This window comes from Gymnoscopelus braueri (genome assembly GCF_963280865.1).
Source record: "Gymnoscopelus braueri genome assembly, chromosome: 5".
Classification (NCBI taxonomy): domain Eukaryota; kingdom Metazoa; phylum Chordata; class Actinopteri; order Myctophiformes; family Myctophidae; genus Gymnoscopelus; species Gymnoscopelus braueri.
The window spans coordinates 47980883-47999869 of record NC_137606.1 but is presented as its reverse complement, the minus strand read 5'-3'; the positions used below and the strand labels follow the sequence as shown (position 1 = coordinate 47999869).

The following is an 18987-nucleotide window of genomic DNA, read 5'->3' as shown; positions in this document are numbered from 1 at the left end:
TATTGAACCAATGAAAAGTATTAAAAAGCGCTTCTGACTAAGCCTCCATTGGATCCTCAAACTGTCGTTCAAACCACCTAACTCCAACTTCGGAGATAGTTTTTTCCATCCTTGATTAGAATGATGACCACATTAATGGTCAAAAACCTCCTAACTCCACTTGAGCTGTATTTGGGTAAAGTGATGATAATATAAGAACACATTCAAGTATCTGACAATGTATAAAGTCACCATACCAACTTTGATTAGGCAGTAGTATTGTGTAGTATAATTTATTTATTTTTTCATTTCCTGAAAAGTTAATATTTTGGACATTGGTTTCTTCCCAACAGCAGAGATAGATTACATTCAGATTTTAATATAAGATTATTGTGCCAGTTTAACCACCTGGTGTCCCCATTTTAAGCATGTCATTATTGTCTAAATATTTCCAGAATTGGCAAAACCTTTCAAAAATAGCAGATCTACAAAGCCATTTCGCAATGGGCGGGGGGGGGGGGGGGGGCATAGCGAGAAGCTATGGCTATTTGGGGGGTCTTTGGCATGGAACACTTTTGGAACCCCTGGCCCTGCTTTAGTGTCGAACATCGAACAACCTTCCACTCGAGTCCTTCTTCAACCTCTTATTTGTTCAACCTCTATTTGTCAACGAAATGGTCCCATTCTCGGCATCCCTCCTCCACACACATTCCTAATGTCTCAGATTCCCCTTTAAAAACAACACTAGGGCGGTGTTGCCATGTCTGCTTATTGTAAGCGACATTGGAAAATAATTATGTAAAGTCGCTTGTAAATATTGGTAGTTGCTTTTTTTTTGGCTACTACTAAATTGTAGTTGCATGTTTTGGGCTTGTTGTTTAAACCAGTGGTTCTCAAACATTTTCATGTCAAGGACCCCCAAATCAATATGCATTTGTCCACAGACCCCCCCGCCCCCCCCATCTAAAAGTATTTTATGACCCCTGTACCATTTTTTTGTTGTTAAAATGTTACCAAAAAAAGATTTATTTTTATATATATTTTATATATTATTTTTGAATACCTAGGACCCCAATGGAAACAAGACCGCAAGGACTTTCTTGTTGTTATCCTTTAAGACAAAGTGTTTGACTGTACGCGTGCTGTTTTACACGTCTGCCTAATCAAATATTCAATCAAAGCCGGTTGCTCGTTTCTCTCGCAAAATCTGGCAACACTGCACAAGGGGGAGGGATTACCACATGTTTGGCGATGGTGTGGTGGTGGTGGTGGTGGGGGGGGGGGGGTGTATTTACCTTGGTGCATGAGGGGGGGGACCCCAGTGAAAAGGCACAGGTGTAGCTTGGGATTAAAGATCATGTTGGGAGGAGACTAGGGGGAGAAAAGGGTGAAGCCAAGGGGGAGCAGACAAAAGGAGCGAGGAGAAAAGCTCCTCCTGTCCTCCTGTGGCTGAGAAGAAATGCTTGAGTTGAGGCTAATTACAGAGGCTCCGACGCCAGGAATGTGGAGTCAGTCAGATTTGAGGGACTGGTCACACCTGGCCTTCCCGAGGAGCCGGCTAAATGGGTAAACAGTGGGAGTGGACGGACGATAACACGGCTTTGAATGGAGGAACATTCCCTTCCGCCGCTCTCCTCACCACAATGGAAGGTCTGATGTCACAGCAGGTGACACTTTCAACCTGGCGGCTGGCGGCCCCTATTTTAGACATTGTTGTTGTTATGGGGCGGAAATTGTCCAGAAAATTGTCCCAAAAAAGTGTCAATTTTCATCGACCTGAGGCCGATTCTACAATTTCCTTCTATATCAGTAGTTCTCAAACGTTTTTGTGTCAAGGACCCCCAAAATTATATGTATTTGGCCGCGGAACCCCCATCTGAATAGTTCCGGATCAAAGATTTTACATGAAACAACAATAAAATAATTTTGTCTTTATTGGTGGCAACGTTTCGAGTCAGGAGAAACATGGGTTAGGGTTAGGATGGGGGACCTAACTTCTACCGCTCTATCAGAGGAAATCCTTGGGCAATATTGCACTTATGGTATGAGCTTCAGGCAGTACTACTTGTCAATCAGTAGGTGTCCTACCCGACACCGGGGTCTAAATGTCTCAATGGAAAAGTAGGGAGAGACCACCTCTAGCTCCAACCACAGCAGATGTACTACGTTTAACGTATTAACATACTCTACCATGCAGATTGATTAAAATAACGTTTTATTCACTAAAAACGAGTTCCGGATAGCAGCTGTAAACCCAAGGCTCAGGATTTTATGGTGCATTTCTCTTATGCCCTCAGGAGTTGGCTGGGTTGCTGCATAGCCATCATACAAGGTGGAAACCTTGACTCCAGACCTTTAAGCACTTTGTGTGTTTGTGGGAGTTATGTGCAAGCCAGAGTGAGGGATCCATTCACTCGCACAGAATGTGTAAGCAATTATCAAGACAGCCCAAACTGTTTTGGGACACTTTGTATGCAGGAAATGAGGGGGAGAAAGACAAACCGGTGTGTGCTAACCGGCAAGGAAATGAGGCTGATAGATGAGGCATAAACAGCAACGATGACTACTAACAGTCCAGTGGTGGACAAAGTACTACGGGGGTTGAGTAACTCAACCTTAGTATTGAGAGTCAAATAGAGTATAGATACTCCTGGTCAAATGTGACTCAACTAACTATGAGTGAAAGTTGCACAGTCAAACTTGTATTTCAGTTAAAGTAACAGAGTACTTGCTTTAAAAAAAATAAGTATTCAAAAGCACAAATTACAAAGTACATATTTTTTATGGAAGTCCAGCACGCTTCAGCCAGTAGAAAGTAGAAGAAAAAACAACGAAAGTCGAAATGTCAGTCACCCCTGCAAAACAATAAACACGTGCAGACCAGTCGAGTGCTCCAGTATATTTTATTTGTGTAGTCTCTCCTGAAGTGCCCAGGTATTATTTTCTCTTTTTAATATCAATGCATTGCTGTATTGAAATGTAGACAATTTCCCCCCAAAAAAATCAAAGACTTTCCAGAAATGGCCCACAAATATCAATAATAGTGAAAATATAGTTATCTTACCCTTATAGAGAGGTAGTGGAGTCAAAAGTACAATATTTGTCTTTGAAATGTAGTGGAGTGAAAGTCATAAGTATCCAAAAATACAAATACTCAAGTTAAGTACAGTACTCAAGTAAATGTACTTAGTTACTGTCCACCACTGGCTTTTCATATCCTGCTACGAATATGATCCTAGACACTGTAGCCATCAGAGGCCAAGCCATTCAAAACGGTGATCAATCTTACTTATCAAAGCCTTGGATCGAAAATATCACAATTAACACACTTGAAAACTAGTTTTGATTAAAAAGTTAAGTAACTACGTAGGCTACATGTACTCAAGTACTGTACTTAAGTACAATTGAGGTAGTTTTACTTTACTTGAGCATTTCTAAATTTCAATATTTTCCCTTCTACTCCACTACATCTCAGAGGAAAGTATTGTAATTTTACTCCACTACAATTATTTGAAAACTTTAGTTACTAGTTACTTTCTAGATTCCAATTATTATTACAAAACATACATTAACCACTTCAGCCCTATTTAAACTTTGGCTATTTGAAAATAGCCGATCTACAAGCATCGCGATGCGCTATGAGCTTGTAGATCTGCTATTTCCAAAAGATTTTAATGCGTTTTATATGATACCTTGTGAAATGGGACATTCTGCACAATGATTACTTTTACTTTTGGTACTTTGAGTATATGTTGATGCAGATACTTTTGTACTTTTACTCAAGTACATTTTGAATACGGGACTTCTACTTGTTTTTTTTTAATTAAGTTTTATTCCACAATTTTGCAATGATACATCACATGACTATATATGTGTATACATAGTTCATGACATCGCATAGTTACATTTACCGGTAGGTTTACCAGTGGTTTCAAGGTCAGTGCTTTCTTGTGGGTTTTCTATTTTTTTAAACGTCCCCTTCGGCTATCCCCCTACTTCCTAGTACCCCCTCCCTACCTCACCACCCACCTGTCCACCCCTTAAAACTAAAAGAAGAGGGAAGGGAAAGCTAGAAGAAAGAGCATTAAGAGCAGAAGAAAGAGAGAGAAAAAGTAAAAAAAAAAAAACTACATTGCAGTATTGATACTTTTACTTAGGTAAAACATGTGAGTACTTCTTCACTGTAATTAACACACTAATCTAGCTTTGATTCAAAAGCTTTGATATGATGAAATGGCATCTCTTTTCTCCCGAGATTTTACTTGTTTACGTGGCAAATTGTTTATCAAGTCTGTGTTTTGACAGGTGAAATTAGTTTCTGGACGAAAACAGACAGCAATAATATTACACAGAGACAGACTGCATTCAGAGTAAAACAAATTTGGTGGCTTTTTGCAGGATTCCTATTCTTTTATTGCCAAGCATATGCTTTTTATCAGCTAAAGTTTATGTTCTCAAAAAGATAAATCACACAGCCTTGTACGTGCTTTCACAATATCCTTGAGAACACAAGATAATGAGCTCCCCAGGTCTCTTCCTTCCTCCTTTCCAGGGATTTAGCAATGGAGGTGATGTTGTTCTGCTTTAAACAGATTGCCAGGGCTGGGGTTCAATAAGCAGTGAGTAGGCCTATTATGTAGAATCAATAAGCTCTGAGTCAGGATGATGAATCTCTTATTGAGTAGTTTCAACCCAAATCTTAAGTATTGCCACCGAGTGCATTAAAAGCTATCTACAGTATTTTTTTGCACAGAGAAAAAAGTTTCCCTCACTTTTTCTACTACTGTACTTAACATAAGGGATTTGAGAGGATTCTGGATCGATACGTGGTTACACATTTATACTCATTTTCCCCCCTTTTTTTACAAACCCGCAACCCTGAAGGTCCTTAGACACAAGGGGAATTTATTTTGTGTGAGTAATTCACCCAGAAATATATTTTAAGTGTTGTTTTTGACATGAGTATCTACACAGAACCTAATATAGTACATGGCGATAAAGCCACACCATGTGTATTTGGTGTTGGATTTTCCAACGTGAATAAAGCCGGCATCAACCTGTAGGAATGAGGCATCATCAACTAAATTATATCGATTCGTTTTTAATGCGAAATACTCGCTATCGATTTTCTTCATAGCCGTGAGAAGTAGGGGTGCTGAGGGGGCTGCAAAATAATCAAATCATTATAAAAAAAATAAAACAAATGTATAAAAAAAAATTTATTAAAAGAAATATATATATATTTTTTGCATAATGTGCCTGGTCGTTATTTGGGGGGGATTTAGTGCAATGTGTGTTCTGTAACCGAATTAACCGAATTAAAGTAACAAAACCCCCCCAAAAAAGTAACAAACCCGTAAAAAAACAGCTTTGCACGGGCGCACACGCTAGGCACGCATGCAGCACCCGAAACCTAAAACGTCTTCCCACGGCCCTGATTTTCTTATCTTTTATTTGTTAACACCTTAAAAGGTTACCAAGTGAAATGAAATGTGTAACACAACAGCTGCACCTCAGTTATGCACTTCTCTAAGTTTAGCACCAGAAGAAGCAACTGAACTATCATTATAAAAGCCACAACAACAGGTCAAATCACATCTGACTTCCACGCAAAAAAGATGACACACACTGTTCTACTGACAAAGGAGACAGGACATTTGAGGACAAGATGAGCCTTGGCGGGATTGACCCCCAAGTTAACCCACTAAGACCTGAGGCAGAGTCTACAAATGTCTTCTAAATCAAACAGTTTTCTGAAGAACTTATGTTGCTATATCAGCGGTGCTCAAACTTTTTCACGTCAAGGATCCCCAAAATGAAATGTATTCGGTCAACGACCCACATCTCAAAATATTTTGAGAAACAAAGATTTGAGTTAAAAAACAGTTTTGTTTAATGACAATAGAGATACTGTGTACCGATTTGCGTGATGTTTGGAAAGAATCTGTAGGAGTTATATCAAAAGATGTGTTTTGCTAAATTCTACCTTGTGGTGGCGCTATAACAGGCCAATCTGAAATAATTGGGGTAGAGGTTCTGCTCTGGCATCCAGGGAGTGTTCGTGCACAGTTTTGCTGCCATCGGCCCAGCGGTGCCGGAGATTAGTTGCTCACAGACAGACACACGGACACAGACACACACTCACGGACGGACGGACAGACAGGGTGCAAAACATAGTCTCTGCCATGACTTCGGCCTGGCGGAGACAATAAATAAATCCACTTTTGAGACTGATCTGACTCCATTAGAAATAAGCCCTAGACTTTATTGTGTTTCATCCTCAACTGCTTTAACCAACATGTATAATTTGTGGTTTGATTGCAATTCAAATAAACGAATTAACTAACTGGAGCTTAAGTGATTAACTAACCAACTAACTGGAGCTTCTTAAGTGATTAACTAACCAAATAACTGGAGCTTAAGTTATTAACTTTCTCCATTGGCTGCTTATCTGTAAACCACCTGTTTGTAGTTAGCAGTGGTCCCAATAAGATACAGCAGACGCTACAACCACTATCACCGCAGTACTGTGGAGTACCAGTGTCCCAAATCCCTTTGAATGGGAGGATGGGGGGGGGGGGCTAGGAGGAGGGAGGCTCCGAAATACGTCCGTCCAGTGTCTTTCCCGGAGTGTTCTGGCCTCTCTCACCTCCCGCCTGGGACAGATTGTGGGAATGGGTCAATGGGAAGCCTTTTCATTATCAGCAGCAGAGAGAGGCCAACATCTGGCCTGCTGGTGGGACCAGGGATAAAGGATAAAGACATCAACCAGAGGGGCCACGGGAGGCCAAAGGGGGGGGGGGGGCTCCAAGGGGCCACAGCGAGCCCATAGAAGCCGACCGGCCCCTCTGGGATACAGAGTCAGCAGGGAACAAAAGGTAGGAGAAAGGGCTCTTGTAGTGCATGTTTGTTCATCATCAAAAAGGTCCAACTTTTCCACGCAGAAAATAACTCTTTCGACAATGAACGATGTGGAAAACACAGAAACGGATTAAGTGAATAACAAACCCACCCAACGGTCTTCTTCCAAAACAAATACTCTATCATCATCCTATGCTATTTCAGGTATAATGTACACTCCGTGCTGGCACGCTGCCAAAAGCCAGTATTTATTATTCATACACTCACATTCTTTTAAATGAATACAAACCGGCTAAAAACAGGATATCTCACAGACCCTTATTGTTTCTAACAAAACAAAAACACCCCGTTTAACCACATGAGCCCTATATACTTTGTTGAACGGAGTCCCCCCAAAGGTCTATAGTAGGCCCCCTCCTTTCTTTCTCTACTCCACACATCTTAGCCGAAAATAGACGATCTACAAGCTTGCGACACTTTACGAGCCAATAGATCTGTCATTTATTGCCAAATGTTCGCCCCAATATAGGGACGCTAGGGTTCATGTAGTTAAAGCTTAGGGCTAATCTGTACTCCATCACGTGAAGGTGTCACATACCAAAAATAACAAAAAACTGAGCTTACCAAAAAGAACAGATGTAGATGCCAAGAGTGTGAGCTTGTAGATCCGTTCTTTTTGGCAAGCGACGCCGCAAACCCCTTTCCCAACAGACAGTGGAAAGGGGAGAGACAGTTCTCTCAACTGATTTCCCATGAATTGCTTTCTGTGCTTCATTATGCAATAAGCTCAGTATCTGTGCAGCGCCTGCCTGCCTGCCTCTCTCCCCCACATGGAGGTGAGCCATAGCCAACACAAACCTGCGTAGGAGTCAAACTCTTTCAAGGACCATTGCCACTTAAAGGCCTAATAACAGAGAATGTCTTAAGCATCTCGATGCTTATTCAAATAAGCACATTTTGAAGTTCACTTTCATTCAATCACGCCGAGGAATGTGAAAGTTATAACGGAGATAAGCTTTATTTATCACACGGGGTGGAAGAGTAGAGTTCAATGACTTTTAGTCACTTGAGGATGAGTCACGGCAGCAGGGGATGGTAGGAAGCTTTGTGTGCCTCTGGATTCTAACGTTTCCTCAATGGCATCTGAAACCACAACATTTCTGGGAAACGGTGACAGTTGCCCAAAAAAAAAAAAGGACTTGACGAGTTTGTGCAAAAGACAGTGGGGGGGCGGGAGGGTTTGTGTCAAGGATGGAAGGCAAGGTGTGGCTGTGAAGAACGGCAACAAACGAAGCATGCACGACATGGTGACTGCACTGATTTGGAACAGATTTACCGCACGAGAGAGACCGAGGGCTAGTTCCCACAAATTAAAAGGGATATCATGGATTGCCAATAGGTCACCCACACAAAAGCTAAAAAACAATGGGCCTCCAAAAAAAAAAAAGAAAGCGCTACAGTATCACAGTCTATGGTGAGGTTCAAGTTTTCAGCCACTTGTCCAGTTTTGTCGGGTGATACGCAAAAATCCTTTGAAAGAACTAGGGATGGGCACCTGCCAAACTGGGTCATAGATATATCCCAAAGGGAGGGCACACAGAAAGGCCAACCAACCTAACCTCCCAACCCCACCCCTGACTTTTTTTACACAGACGCTCACACAATTGGTGTGTAAAGAATCACCAATTCGTTTTCAGGCCAGCTTACTGTATTCATAAAGGCATCCAGCTTTGAAGCGGGAAGTCATGATATACAGTTATAGGGTGAGCTGGCCTTGGGGCCAAACAAGTCCTGGCTGAAACACTATCCAGTTTATAAAAGCATAAGATAAAAACAGGATTCTTATTAAAAGAGCTGATGTGCTCATTCACGCCTCTGCGCTATTGTTTACAGTGAAAGCCCCAGACGTTTAACATGATAGTGTGAGATTGAGTGTCAAGTGGATTGAAAACATCTGTTGCTCACCTGACCCTACAGCGCACATCATTATGAGCTGGTGGCAGTGGTTTCTGTATCTGTTTACTTTGTCTCATGTGCTTTTAACAAAAAAACGAAAAAAGCAGGAATATTTGGAGGGGAAAGAGATACATGAAAGGAACCACACAAAACTAAGATTTACTGTAACATGCCTCAGACATGGAAAATGTTTGAAGTTGTTTTACATCTGGGATGTCGGTGAAGTCACCAACATTCCTGCATTGATCAAACCCACTATTTCGGGGTCTAAATGCCACGCCGTTACGACCCAGCCAGCGCACACACACAACGCTCTTACGAATGATTAGAGAGCTCTCTGACTAAAGGTCGCTGCATCTGGAGAGGTAGAGACCCAATAGCCGTTTGTTAAACCTCTCAAATATGTGAGACATTTCCATTTGATTATCCTCCAAGAGAGAGTTTATGTTCTGTTCGAGGTCTGAGAGCTGTGTGTGTGTGTGTGTGTGTGTGTGTGTGTGTGTGTGTGTGTGTGTGTGTGTGTGTGTGTGTGTGTGTGTGTGTGTGTGTGGTGTGTGTGTGGTGTGTGTGTGTTACCAATGCCTCCCACAGACTAGTGTCCAGTGAGGGAGGAAAACTACTCTACTTCAAATGGAAGGGAAGCACATTTTCGGATTGGTCTGCTGCCGTTACATATTTGCTCACGGACAATGAGCTGGCCATACGGGAAGCCACAGAGCATTGAGCAACTCAGCAAACTTTGGATGATTCACGCTCACTATACATGTTGTACTACCGTGAGCAGCTCCATGCCAATCACATTATTTTCTTTACCATCAAGTACTTTTCAGGGGTCAGGGATACATCCTGCTGTTAAGTGCTTTGACTGGCACAAAACAATCAAACACAAGATTCCTGGAAAAACGAAATCTCACACGATTCAGCAGAATTATTGTTCTTGGGGAGGGCTATGTAATGCAACACACTGCTTTAACCACTCGAGCCCTATTCAAAGGTTTTCTAAAATAGCCGACCTACAAGCTCTCAAGTTGTTCCGAGCTTGCATATCGGCTATTTTATGTGGCTACGTTCAGACTAGGACTGATTAGGGGGGAGGAAACAAAATATCGCACCTCAACAAGACCCTCGACCTGTGCAATAAGAGCACCTACCAGTACCTACCCCACCTACCGCCCTCCTCGGGCTGCTACTCTTCTTTATGACCCCCCCATTGTTTGACGTCCCTGTTTAAACACTCTTCTTCCCACATATGGCTCCTCTGGATCGTAAATTTCACATGGCAGCTGGAAGTCACAGTTCGTCCAACTTTCCATAAATCCTGGAGATACTGTTGCGAGAGTCTGGATGAAAACCACATGGAGGAATGGAAAGAGAGAGAGCGAGAGAGAGAGAGAGAGACGCCTGCGAGTGGAACTGATAGGCTAAATCAGGAAGCACAAAACCAAAGTGATCTAAGACGACTTGATTCATATAACCCGAACCATCTGTAGGGGCGTTTTTACACATGCGATACGGTATAAGCCGGACGTCCCTACGTCATGGCCTACTTCCCTAAAACCTTTGGGTCTTCAGAACCCCCCCGTGGCTCCCCTGCAGCTCCGGCGTGTCTTTGTCTTGGCGTGTCACCAAAGATTGGCCCTGACGGCCTCTTCTCTTTCAAGTCTAAATTAGCTGTTTTGGTTAGTGAAGCAGACGTCCAGATCAAAAAGGTCAGACATGCCCACTTAATCCTGGTAAATCTCCCCCCTTTACATCTCGCTAGCCTGTCAGCCCGCAGTGTGACGGTAACCATCACAGACACATGCCTTCGGCACCGTCAGTCTCCCGAGTGCCACGACGACCACGGTGTGTGATTGGGTGTTTGCTTCCATCCAGGGAGGCAAAAACGTTGTCGTATGTCGCGGACCGTAAATAGCCGATGTATAAGCTCATAACGTGTCGCGAACGCGGCACGTAGTCAGCTTATAGATCTGCTATTTTCTGTTCTGCGACGCCGTCGTGCGACAGAGCATAACTTAGGCATTTAGGTGTCTCCGACTAAGGTAGTGATTGTTGAAGACGGAGACTGTCTCAGGTTTCAGACCGTCACGGAGGAGATAGTAAAATGTTCAGAGGGGACCCAGTGAGTGATACTTGATCCACACACTACCACTTTAACAAGAATGCTAAATATGGTCACTCACGTCTCTGTGAGGAGTATTTGGGTTGTGAGTGAGGCTATGGGGTCAGTGGGGGTCCATATCTGGGGGACACAATGACCATGCCCTCTCTCTTCTGGACACTCACACTTATCATCAACTGTGGAGATGTAATAGTTACCGCAGGACCCTATCTTGCACACCGCCTTACCCGTTTTGCCTACACCTTTTTGGCTTTTTTTAATACCATTTTTAAAAACATTAAAGAAAAGAAAAAAATAGCCGATGTACAAGCTCACAACTTGTCAATGTAGTTTGGCTATTTTCACACAAAAAAAGTTTTGAGATAAGGGGTAAGGCAAGATAGTGTGTCTGAGCTGCTATACTTGTGTTCATGTGGGAGTTGCTGGTTCTGATTCAGCGTATGTATCCTAAGTTGGTGGGCAGCTTCTCTTTAGGCTTCAGATAGGTCCGGAGGGGCTGTGTGTGTTGCATGTATTTTCAAATGTACTTACATCTGTCTGCTGTTATTTTGTTACGCACTTGCAAAACAAATGCATGTTACTGGCTGCACTATTAATTGCATGCATTTTCATGTGGCAGGCAGCTGGTGTGTCCAAGACACATGACCCTAAAAGGGACAAATAAGATGAACCTTGAACCATATCCATGCCCACGGGCAACAATTCTCCATAAACCCCAACAGGCTATCATTCATGCCTCATTGCCTCACAGGCTTTAGAATTTCTTCTGAGATAGATCTACTGTACTGAATGAAACCGTTAGTCACAACATTAGTGCCAAGCCAGACTGATAAAGAGAAAGCAATTACTCTTATCCAGTAGGCTACTTGTGGTGCCCATCTTAACACCCACATGCAAAAGCATAGTGCCGAGTTCTGCCAACATGGTAACATTTCTTAGGTTTGCTGAGGAAAGCTTATCGATAGCTCATCCTGGTGTAGCCTTGTCATATATTATATTATGACATATTATATGGTCATATTATTATGACAGATGACCGTCTTCATCCAAGGCTAATCCTGGTGCAGACCAAATGGGACTGCAAAATGCAGAGTGATGTCATTGCTGTAAAACAGTGACTATCAACCTTCTTTTTTCTTAATCTCGAGGGACCCAATTTGATATGCATTAGCCCTTGGACCCCCATTTAATACGTAAATAGTAAAAATTACTTTTTACTCTGGGACCCCATTCTAAGAGCATTTTTATTGTGAGACATGATTGGGGATGATGTGGTCTGTCATTTGGTCCAGAATTCCTTACTGTCTAGGTTATAGTACATTATTGTACTTTCTCTAGTTGTACTTAATTGCACAGTAGCCTATTAACCGTTAATATTAACTAAATAAGATTTACTATTAGTAATTTAAAGGGGACCCCTGGAACCCCGGCCTCAAGGACCCCATGGGGGTCCCCGGACCCCACGTTGAGAAGCACTGCAGTAAAAAGCAGAGTCTATATTGACTCCACTTTATTAGAATGTAGAAATAGGTGGCAAAAACAACAGCCACGGGCCATTACATTCTCTCTCACACACACACACACACACACACACACACACACACACACACACACACACACACACACACACACACACACACACACACACACGTAAGTAACTAAGTACATATACTCAAGTACTATACTTAAGTACCATTTTGAGCCATCTTTATTTTGCTTGAGTATTTCCAATTTTCAGTACTTTTACTTCTACTCCAATACATCTCAGAGGCAAATATTGTACTTTTACTCCACTACAATTATTTGAAAACTTTAGTTACTAGTTCCTTTGTAGATTTTGATTATTATTACAAAACACACAATAACCACTTCAGCCCTATATACATTTCAGCTATTTGAAAATAGCAGTTGTGAAATGGGACATTCTGCACAATGAGTACTTTTACTTTTGGCACTTTAAGTATATTTTGATGACATGTGAGTACTTCTTCCAGCACACACATGCACACGCACACACGCACACACACACACACACACACACACACACACACACGCCTCACCTGTTTGAAGTCTGCTATGAAGGTGATCAGAGTGCCATCTCCCTGTTTGAACTCCACTGATATGGAGTCCTTGTCGCTGTCCGCCTCCAGCAGCTCCTCGGTGACCAGCCCGTCGGTCAGTCGCACCCTGACCCTGAGCTCTGACCCCTGTGACCCCTGTAGTCCCGTGTTAAGCAGCAGCAGCAGCACTATGATCCCCAATGAAACCCCAGGGACGAGACTAGCAAACATTCCAAAAGACTTTTTTTTTTAAAGGCTTTAAAAAAACAAACCGAAGAACAGCACAGAGAAAAAGAAAAAAAAAGCCGAGACACATGAGTTCAGTTCATAATAATAACAATAATAATATCCTCTTTATTATTGTTTTCGCTGTATTTTGATGAGCCATTTGCGACCGTTCAGCTTGTGAATGTGAATAAAACCCGTGCGTTCTGAGCCCATACTTTATAAAGTCCTTTTAAAGTCGATCTCTGTTTCTACTACTTCTAAAAGCTCATCGAAATAGTGCCACCGAACCAAGTGGATCATGAACCGAGTGGATCATGAACCGAGTGGATCGTGGATCATGGATCGAGTGGATCACTCATGAACCGAGTGGATCATGGATCGAGTGGATCACTCATGAACCGAGTGGACCATGGATCGAGTGGATCACTCATGAACCGAGTGGACCATGGATCGAGTGGATCACTCATGCCCCCCTAGAAAATCAGTGCTTTTCACCAGCGATGCCAACCACCAAAGTTTTCCTTCCATTGAACAATGTTAGAGCCCCTCTCTCTTCACTATGAGGATCATGCGCTGCTATAAGGTCCTCGATACTATGTAACTACATCAGCTCCTCCTCGATACATTGTAGCCAAACTGTTCTGTTGATCATCATGATGGCACGTTGTTGCTTCTCATTCTGTTCTGTTGATCTCGCTCTCTCTCTCTCTATGACTCTCTATCTCTCTCTCTCTTCTATTCATCCAGTCCATCGGTCGGTCTGTCCCAGTCCACCGCTTCTCTCGCTTCTTGTGGCCAGTTCCAAACTTTCAGTTGTGTGAGTAAATGTGGTTCCAATGGGTAGTATTGCCAGATTGTGTGAGAGAAATAAGCAACCAGGTCTAGGAAAACTTTAAACCTACTGCATACATTGAAAAATGGAAATTGCAGATCTACAAGCTCACAACACAGCGTTGTGAGCTTGCTATTTTCAAAAATCTTCAAAACAAAATGTAGATTTTTATAACATTTTAACAACACAAATCTGGTATGGGGTCTCTAGTATAAAACATTTTACTAGTATAAAACAATACTTTATTAGCCGTTTGCAAAAAAAAGCACAGGAAAGATTTAAAACCCAAGAAAGCCTATGGCTTGTTTCCATTGGGGTCCTTTGTACTCAATTCATACAGACATTTAATGACAGACATATCTATGTCACAGGGAAATTAGCATTCCAGGGAAATTGAAAGAGGAGCGCTCGCTTTTCGGCGCGAGGCGGGGCTTTTCGAGACAGGGTTTTTTACGCGAGGCTCGCGAGGAGGAGGAGGAGGCGGGAGGCGGGGCTTTGATACGAGGCGGCGCGAGGAGGAGGAGGAGGCGCGAGGCGGGGCTTTAATGCGAGGCCGACCTGGCTTTTGTTGTTCCCCCCACATAGCAACCAGGAAGCGACGCTAGGGGAACGCTGAACATGCGTTCACACGCACACGTGATAATAGTTATTGTCCATGACGGAGGCGCGCCGACTCAGCAGAGCTTGAGGCCGAGGAGACGTGCCCTCGCGAGTGCCCACGCGACCGGCCGAAGGTCTGCTAGTCGAATCAGCGCCGTCCGAGTTGTGAACCGATAGGGGGAGAATAGATCTTTTCATGGGTTACAGTCTATGGTTACTATCCAGTATCGACGACGACACAGATGTGTGCGTGTGCATGTGTGCGCATGTGTGCACACAACATACATGTGCATACGTGTGGATTCAGTGTGGATTCATTGCCCTCTAGTGTTGGTTTTACAGAATTGCCTGGGTGAGTGGTAAAAACAAGCGCTCCTCTTTCAATTTCCCTGGAATACCAATTTCCCTGTAACATATGCACTACTATGCAAAACATCATACAAACAGATTGATAACAGAAAAACTAAAGTATGAACAGTAAAGGGGGGGGGCAGTAATTACAGATTGGTGTTAGGGACAAATAGCCTACATATTAGTTTTGGGGTCCTTGACATGAAAATATTTGAGAACCACTGGTTTAAACAATAAAGAAAACATTGTGAAACAAGCCCAAATAAGCAACTACACTTTAGAAACAATAAGCCCAAAAAAATGCAACCAGCAATATTTACAAGTACAACTTTACAGAAAAACAAGCCCAAAGTTGCTTATAATAAGCAGACATGGCAACATTGGACTGTATGGGTTCTGTGTGGTAGTAAACTCTTAAAGACACACACACACACGCACGCACGCACCACACACACGCACGCACGCACGCACGCACGCACACACACACACACACACACACACACACACACACACACACACACACACACACACACACACACACACACACACACACACACACACACACACACACACACACACACACACACACAGCTCTGTGCCCATCCCCCTAGGGCTCATGTGACCCGTCACTCCAACAAGTAGTAGGCTGAACTAATACCCCCCAACATACGGTTATAGGTGTTATTAGCTTATTTAATCATAGCTTTGTGGCTGTTGTTGGCTACCTTTGCATGTATTATAAAGAGGGCACCTGTTCTGAAGAGTATTGTTTATACCTTTGGATAAATCAAACACCTTGGTTTGATCAACTTGGTGTTGTGCATCTGCAGAATTGCAGTGATTGCTGCTGAAGTAGTGGTTTAAGACCTACAAGTAAGACGCGCGAACGCTGGAAGCGAACACAGCTCGAGTTTTTGTGAGTGTTTCTAGTGCAGCCTGTTAGAAATAACAATTTGATTGACTGATTGAATACTTTATTAGTCAGAAATGCTATAAAAAAAAAGATAACACAAAAAAGTCCTGGGACTTGTTTCCATTGTGGTCCTATGTAGTCAATTCATCAACATAGTAAACACATTTAACACAATAATATACTTGTCATCAACAAATACAAACACTATAGGCCTACCTGTATGTGCAAAGGAAATTACAGTTCTGTCTGAATTCTTAGATCAATAGGTTCTCAAGCCAATCTTCTAAAGTAAACCAATCAGACTGTTCAAATATTACATTGCCCTACATTCAAATCTTCAATAAACCAGTAATTACGTAATCAAAAGAAATTAATCAATCAAAAATGTATCCACACTAGCATTTCACTGCTTGTACCTGCATGACAAATAAACCCTCTTGATTTTTAATTCTTGATTCCTACTGACCTGCGATGCACCCAAAATATCTGAATGGCATATATCTGGATATCTTATGAGGGATCTCAGTGCCACAGTAAATGGTGCGTATATGTCTGTGTCTGTGTGTGTGTGTGTGTGTGTGTGTGTGTGTGTGTGTGTGTGTGTGTGTGTGTGTGTGCGTTTGTGCGTGCGTGCGTGCGTGCGTGCGTGCGTGCGTGCGTGCGTGCGTGCGTGCGTGCGTGCGTGCGTGCGTGAGTGTGGCATGCATGCATGTATGTGTGCGTGTGTGAGCGTGCCTGCATTTGTGTGTGTGTGTGTGTGTGTGTGTGTGTGTGTGTGTGTGTGTGTGTGTGTGTGTGTGTGTGTGAGAGTGTGTGTGCGGATGCGTGTGAGGATGCGTGCGTGCGTGTGTGTTTGCATGCGTGCATGTGAGCATTTGTGCATGCAACAAGGAGTTCTTGCACACTAAACCACCCGAGTAGATCTCTTATCTCCCCTTGGCTGACGCATTGCATTCTGGGTGGGCCTAACCCCAGGTTGGTGACCCCAACCATGGCAGCACTTGAGTGCTGCACAGACCAAGTGGCGCAGCGCTCCAGTGGAGCTGAAAACAAACAGAAAGGCCATAAAGCAGAGCAAACACTGTCATCTGGGCTCCGAACAAACTGGGCCGTAGCTGGTCCCTGATAGATTGGAGGAGTGGAGGCAGGGTCAGCCAAACTCGTCTCCTTTGTGATGAGGTTTCAGTCCTCAAACATTCTCAGACTACGTCTTAGTTCTGCCCTATATGCTCCGCCCTACGATGGTGTCGCGCAGTGAAAAAAGCAGTTATACAAGCTCACAACACGTCGCATGTGCGACACGTTGTGAGCTTGTATATCTGCTTGTTTCACTGCCGGACCCAATCGTACGACAAAGTGTTAATCAGACTTGAGAGACCAGATGGCATCGTGGGGGCACGTGGACGAGGGAATTCCAACCGCCGGAGAGCGGTTGGAGAATGTTTGCAGGTCAGCAATACCTTTGGTTAAAGCAGCATTGTCACGTTTTTGTGTGTGCAAACTCTTGGGGATTTCCGAGCAGTCTTGTGTTCACACTCCTTTCACATGCATTCACTGGCCACGACGGTTCTATGCTGCCATGTCATCAGTCATTATACTGACATGTCTTAGTATCTGCTGCTAAAGGAAGGAAGTATCTCACCTGCACATGAGACAAATGGACGATGTTTCTACATCTGTTGCTAATTATTGTCTCCGCCAGGCCGAAAGGCATGGCGAGAGAGTATGTTTTACCCCCTGTCCGTCCGTCCGTGTGTGTGTGTGTGTGTGTGTGTGTCCGTGTGTCATTCTGTCATGTTGTGTACAGCTAATCTCTGTCACCCTGGATGCCAGAGCAGAACCTCTGCTCCAAATTTTTCACATTGGCCTTTTATAGCGCCACCAGGAGGCCGATTTGTGCAAAACACATTTTTGGACAGTACTCCTACAGATTTTGGCCAAAAATCCAGCAAATCGCTAGATAGTATCTCTATAGTCATTAAAAGAAACGGCTCATTTCAGATTTTTCATATTCCATCCTGATTGGCAAACATTGACTTTCAAAGTTTGCAGGAGTACTCCGTTTTGAACAAAATGCCTCAAATCATGAACACAGCATGCAATTTCCGTGAAATTTTGCAAACACGTTCCCATTAGGCCGAGGAAGAAATGCCATTTGAAAATGTTCAAATCAGCCTCATGGTGGCGCTGTAACAGGCCGATTTGTGTTTTTACCTATAACTGCACCGATCAGTGTAAATCTTTGTATGCACACTCTCTAGAGGCCAAGGAAAACACTTTGCCCTGCATTTTTCACATTTGCCTTTTATAGCGCCACCAGGAGGCAGACTTATGTAAAACACATTTTTTGATATTAGCCTTCAGATTTGATCCAAATTTCACGCAAATCGGTACACATGATCAGTCATGTGATCAAGACGGATCTGTTTGATTTTTCATATTCCATCCTGATTGGCTAACATTGACATGTAATGTTTGCAGGAGTGGCCCGTTTTGAACGCAGCGTCCGATTGCGGTAAAACTTTGAATGCACATTTGCACTACGTTGAGGAACAAATGCCACCCTTTTAACATTGGCCTGTTATAGCTCCACCAGCAGGTCAAATTTAGCAAAACACATTTAGAAGAAAATGCCTCAAATCATGCATGCAGTGTCCGATTGCCGTGTACGGCCTAGGAATAAATGGCACCCTTTTCACATTGGCCTATTATAGCGCCACCAGGAGGCCAAAATAACCTACCTGACCTGGCGGAGACCTGGGCTCCGAGGAGCACTTTTTCTAGTTTCTATTGTTCTTTTATACGATACGATACTTCATTGTCAGCCCACATTGAAATTAGTCTTGCGACCCAGCAGCCATGTATGCTATGCAACACATAAAACACACATTTGACATAACACAGAAACAAGAGCAATGTCCACAGCTCAGCCTGCCCCTGACCAAACACCTGGTTAAGCCTCAAAGTCGACTGGTGAACTCGAAGAAAACGTGCACTCCTTTTTCAATCTGACTGTTTTTTCAATCTGATTGTTCTCATGAGTCATTGCCATTTTTTTCTTTAACCATGCATCTTACTTTATGTA

At 43.1% G+C, this 18987-nt stretch overlaps 1 protein-coding gene across 1 annotated transcript in view; it reads right to left on the bottom strand.

Annotated features, from left to right (window-relative positions):
• Positions 1 to 13999, bottom strand: part of oafa (OAF homolog a) — a 38187-nt gene extending 24188 nt beyond the window's left edge. The window contains exon 1 of the mRNA XM_080429416.1: positions 12979 to 13999. Coding sequence (XP_080285542.1) covers positions 12979 to 13209 — 231 coding nt within the window. The 5' untranslated portion in view covers positions 13210 to 13999. The remainder of the gene's footprint in view (positions 1 to 12978) is intronic.
• Between the last annotated feature and the right edge of the window lie 4988 nt (positions 14000 to 18987).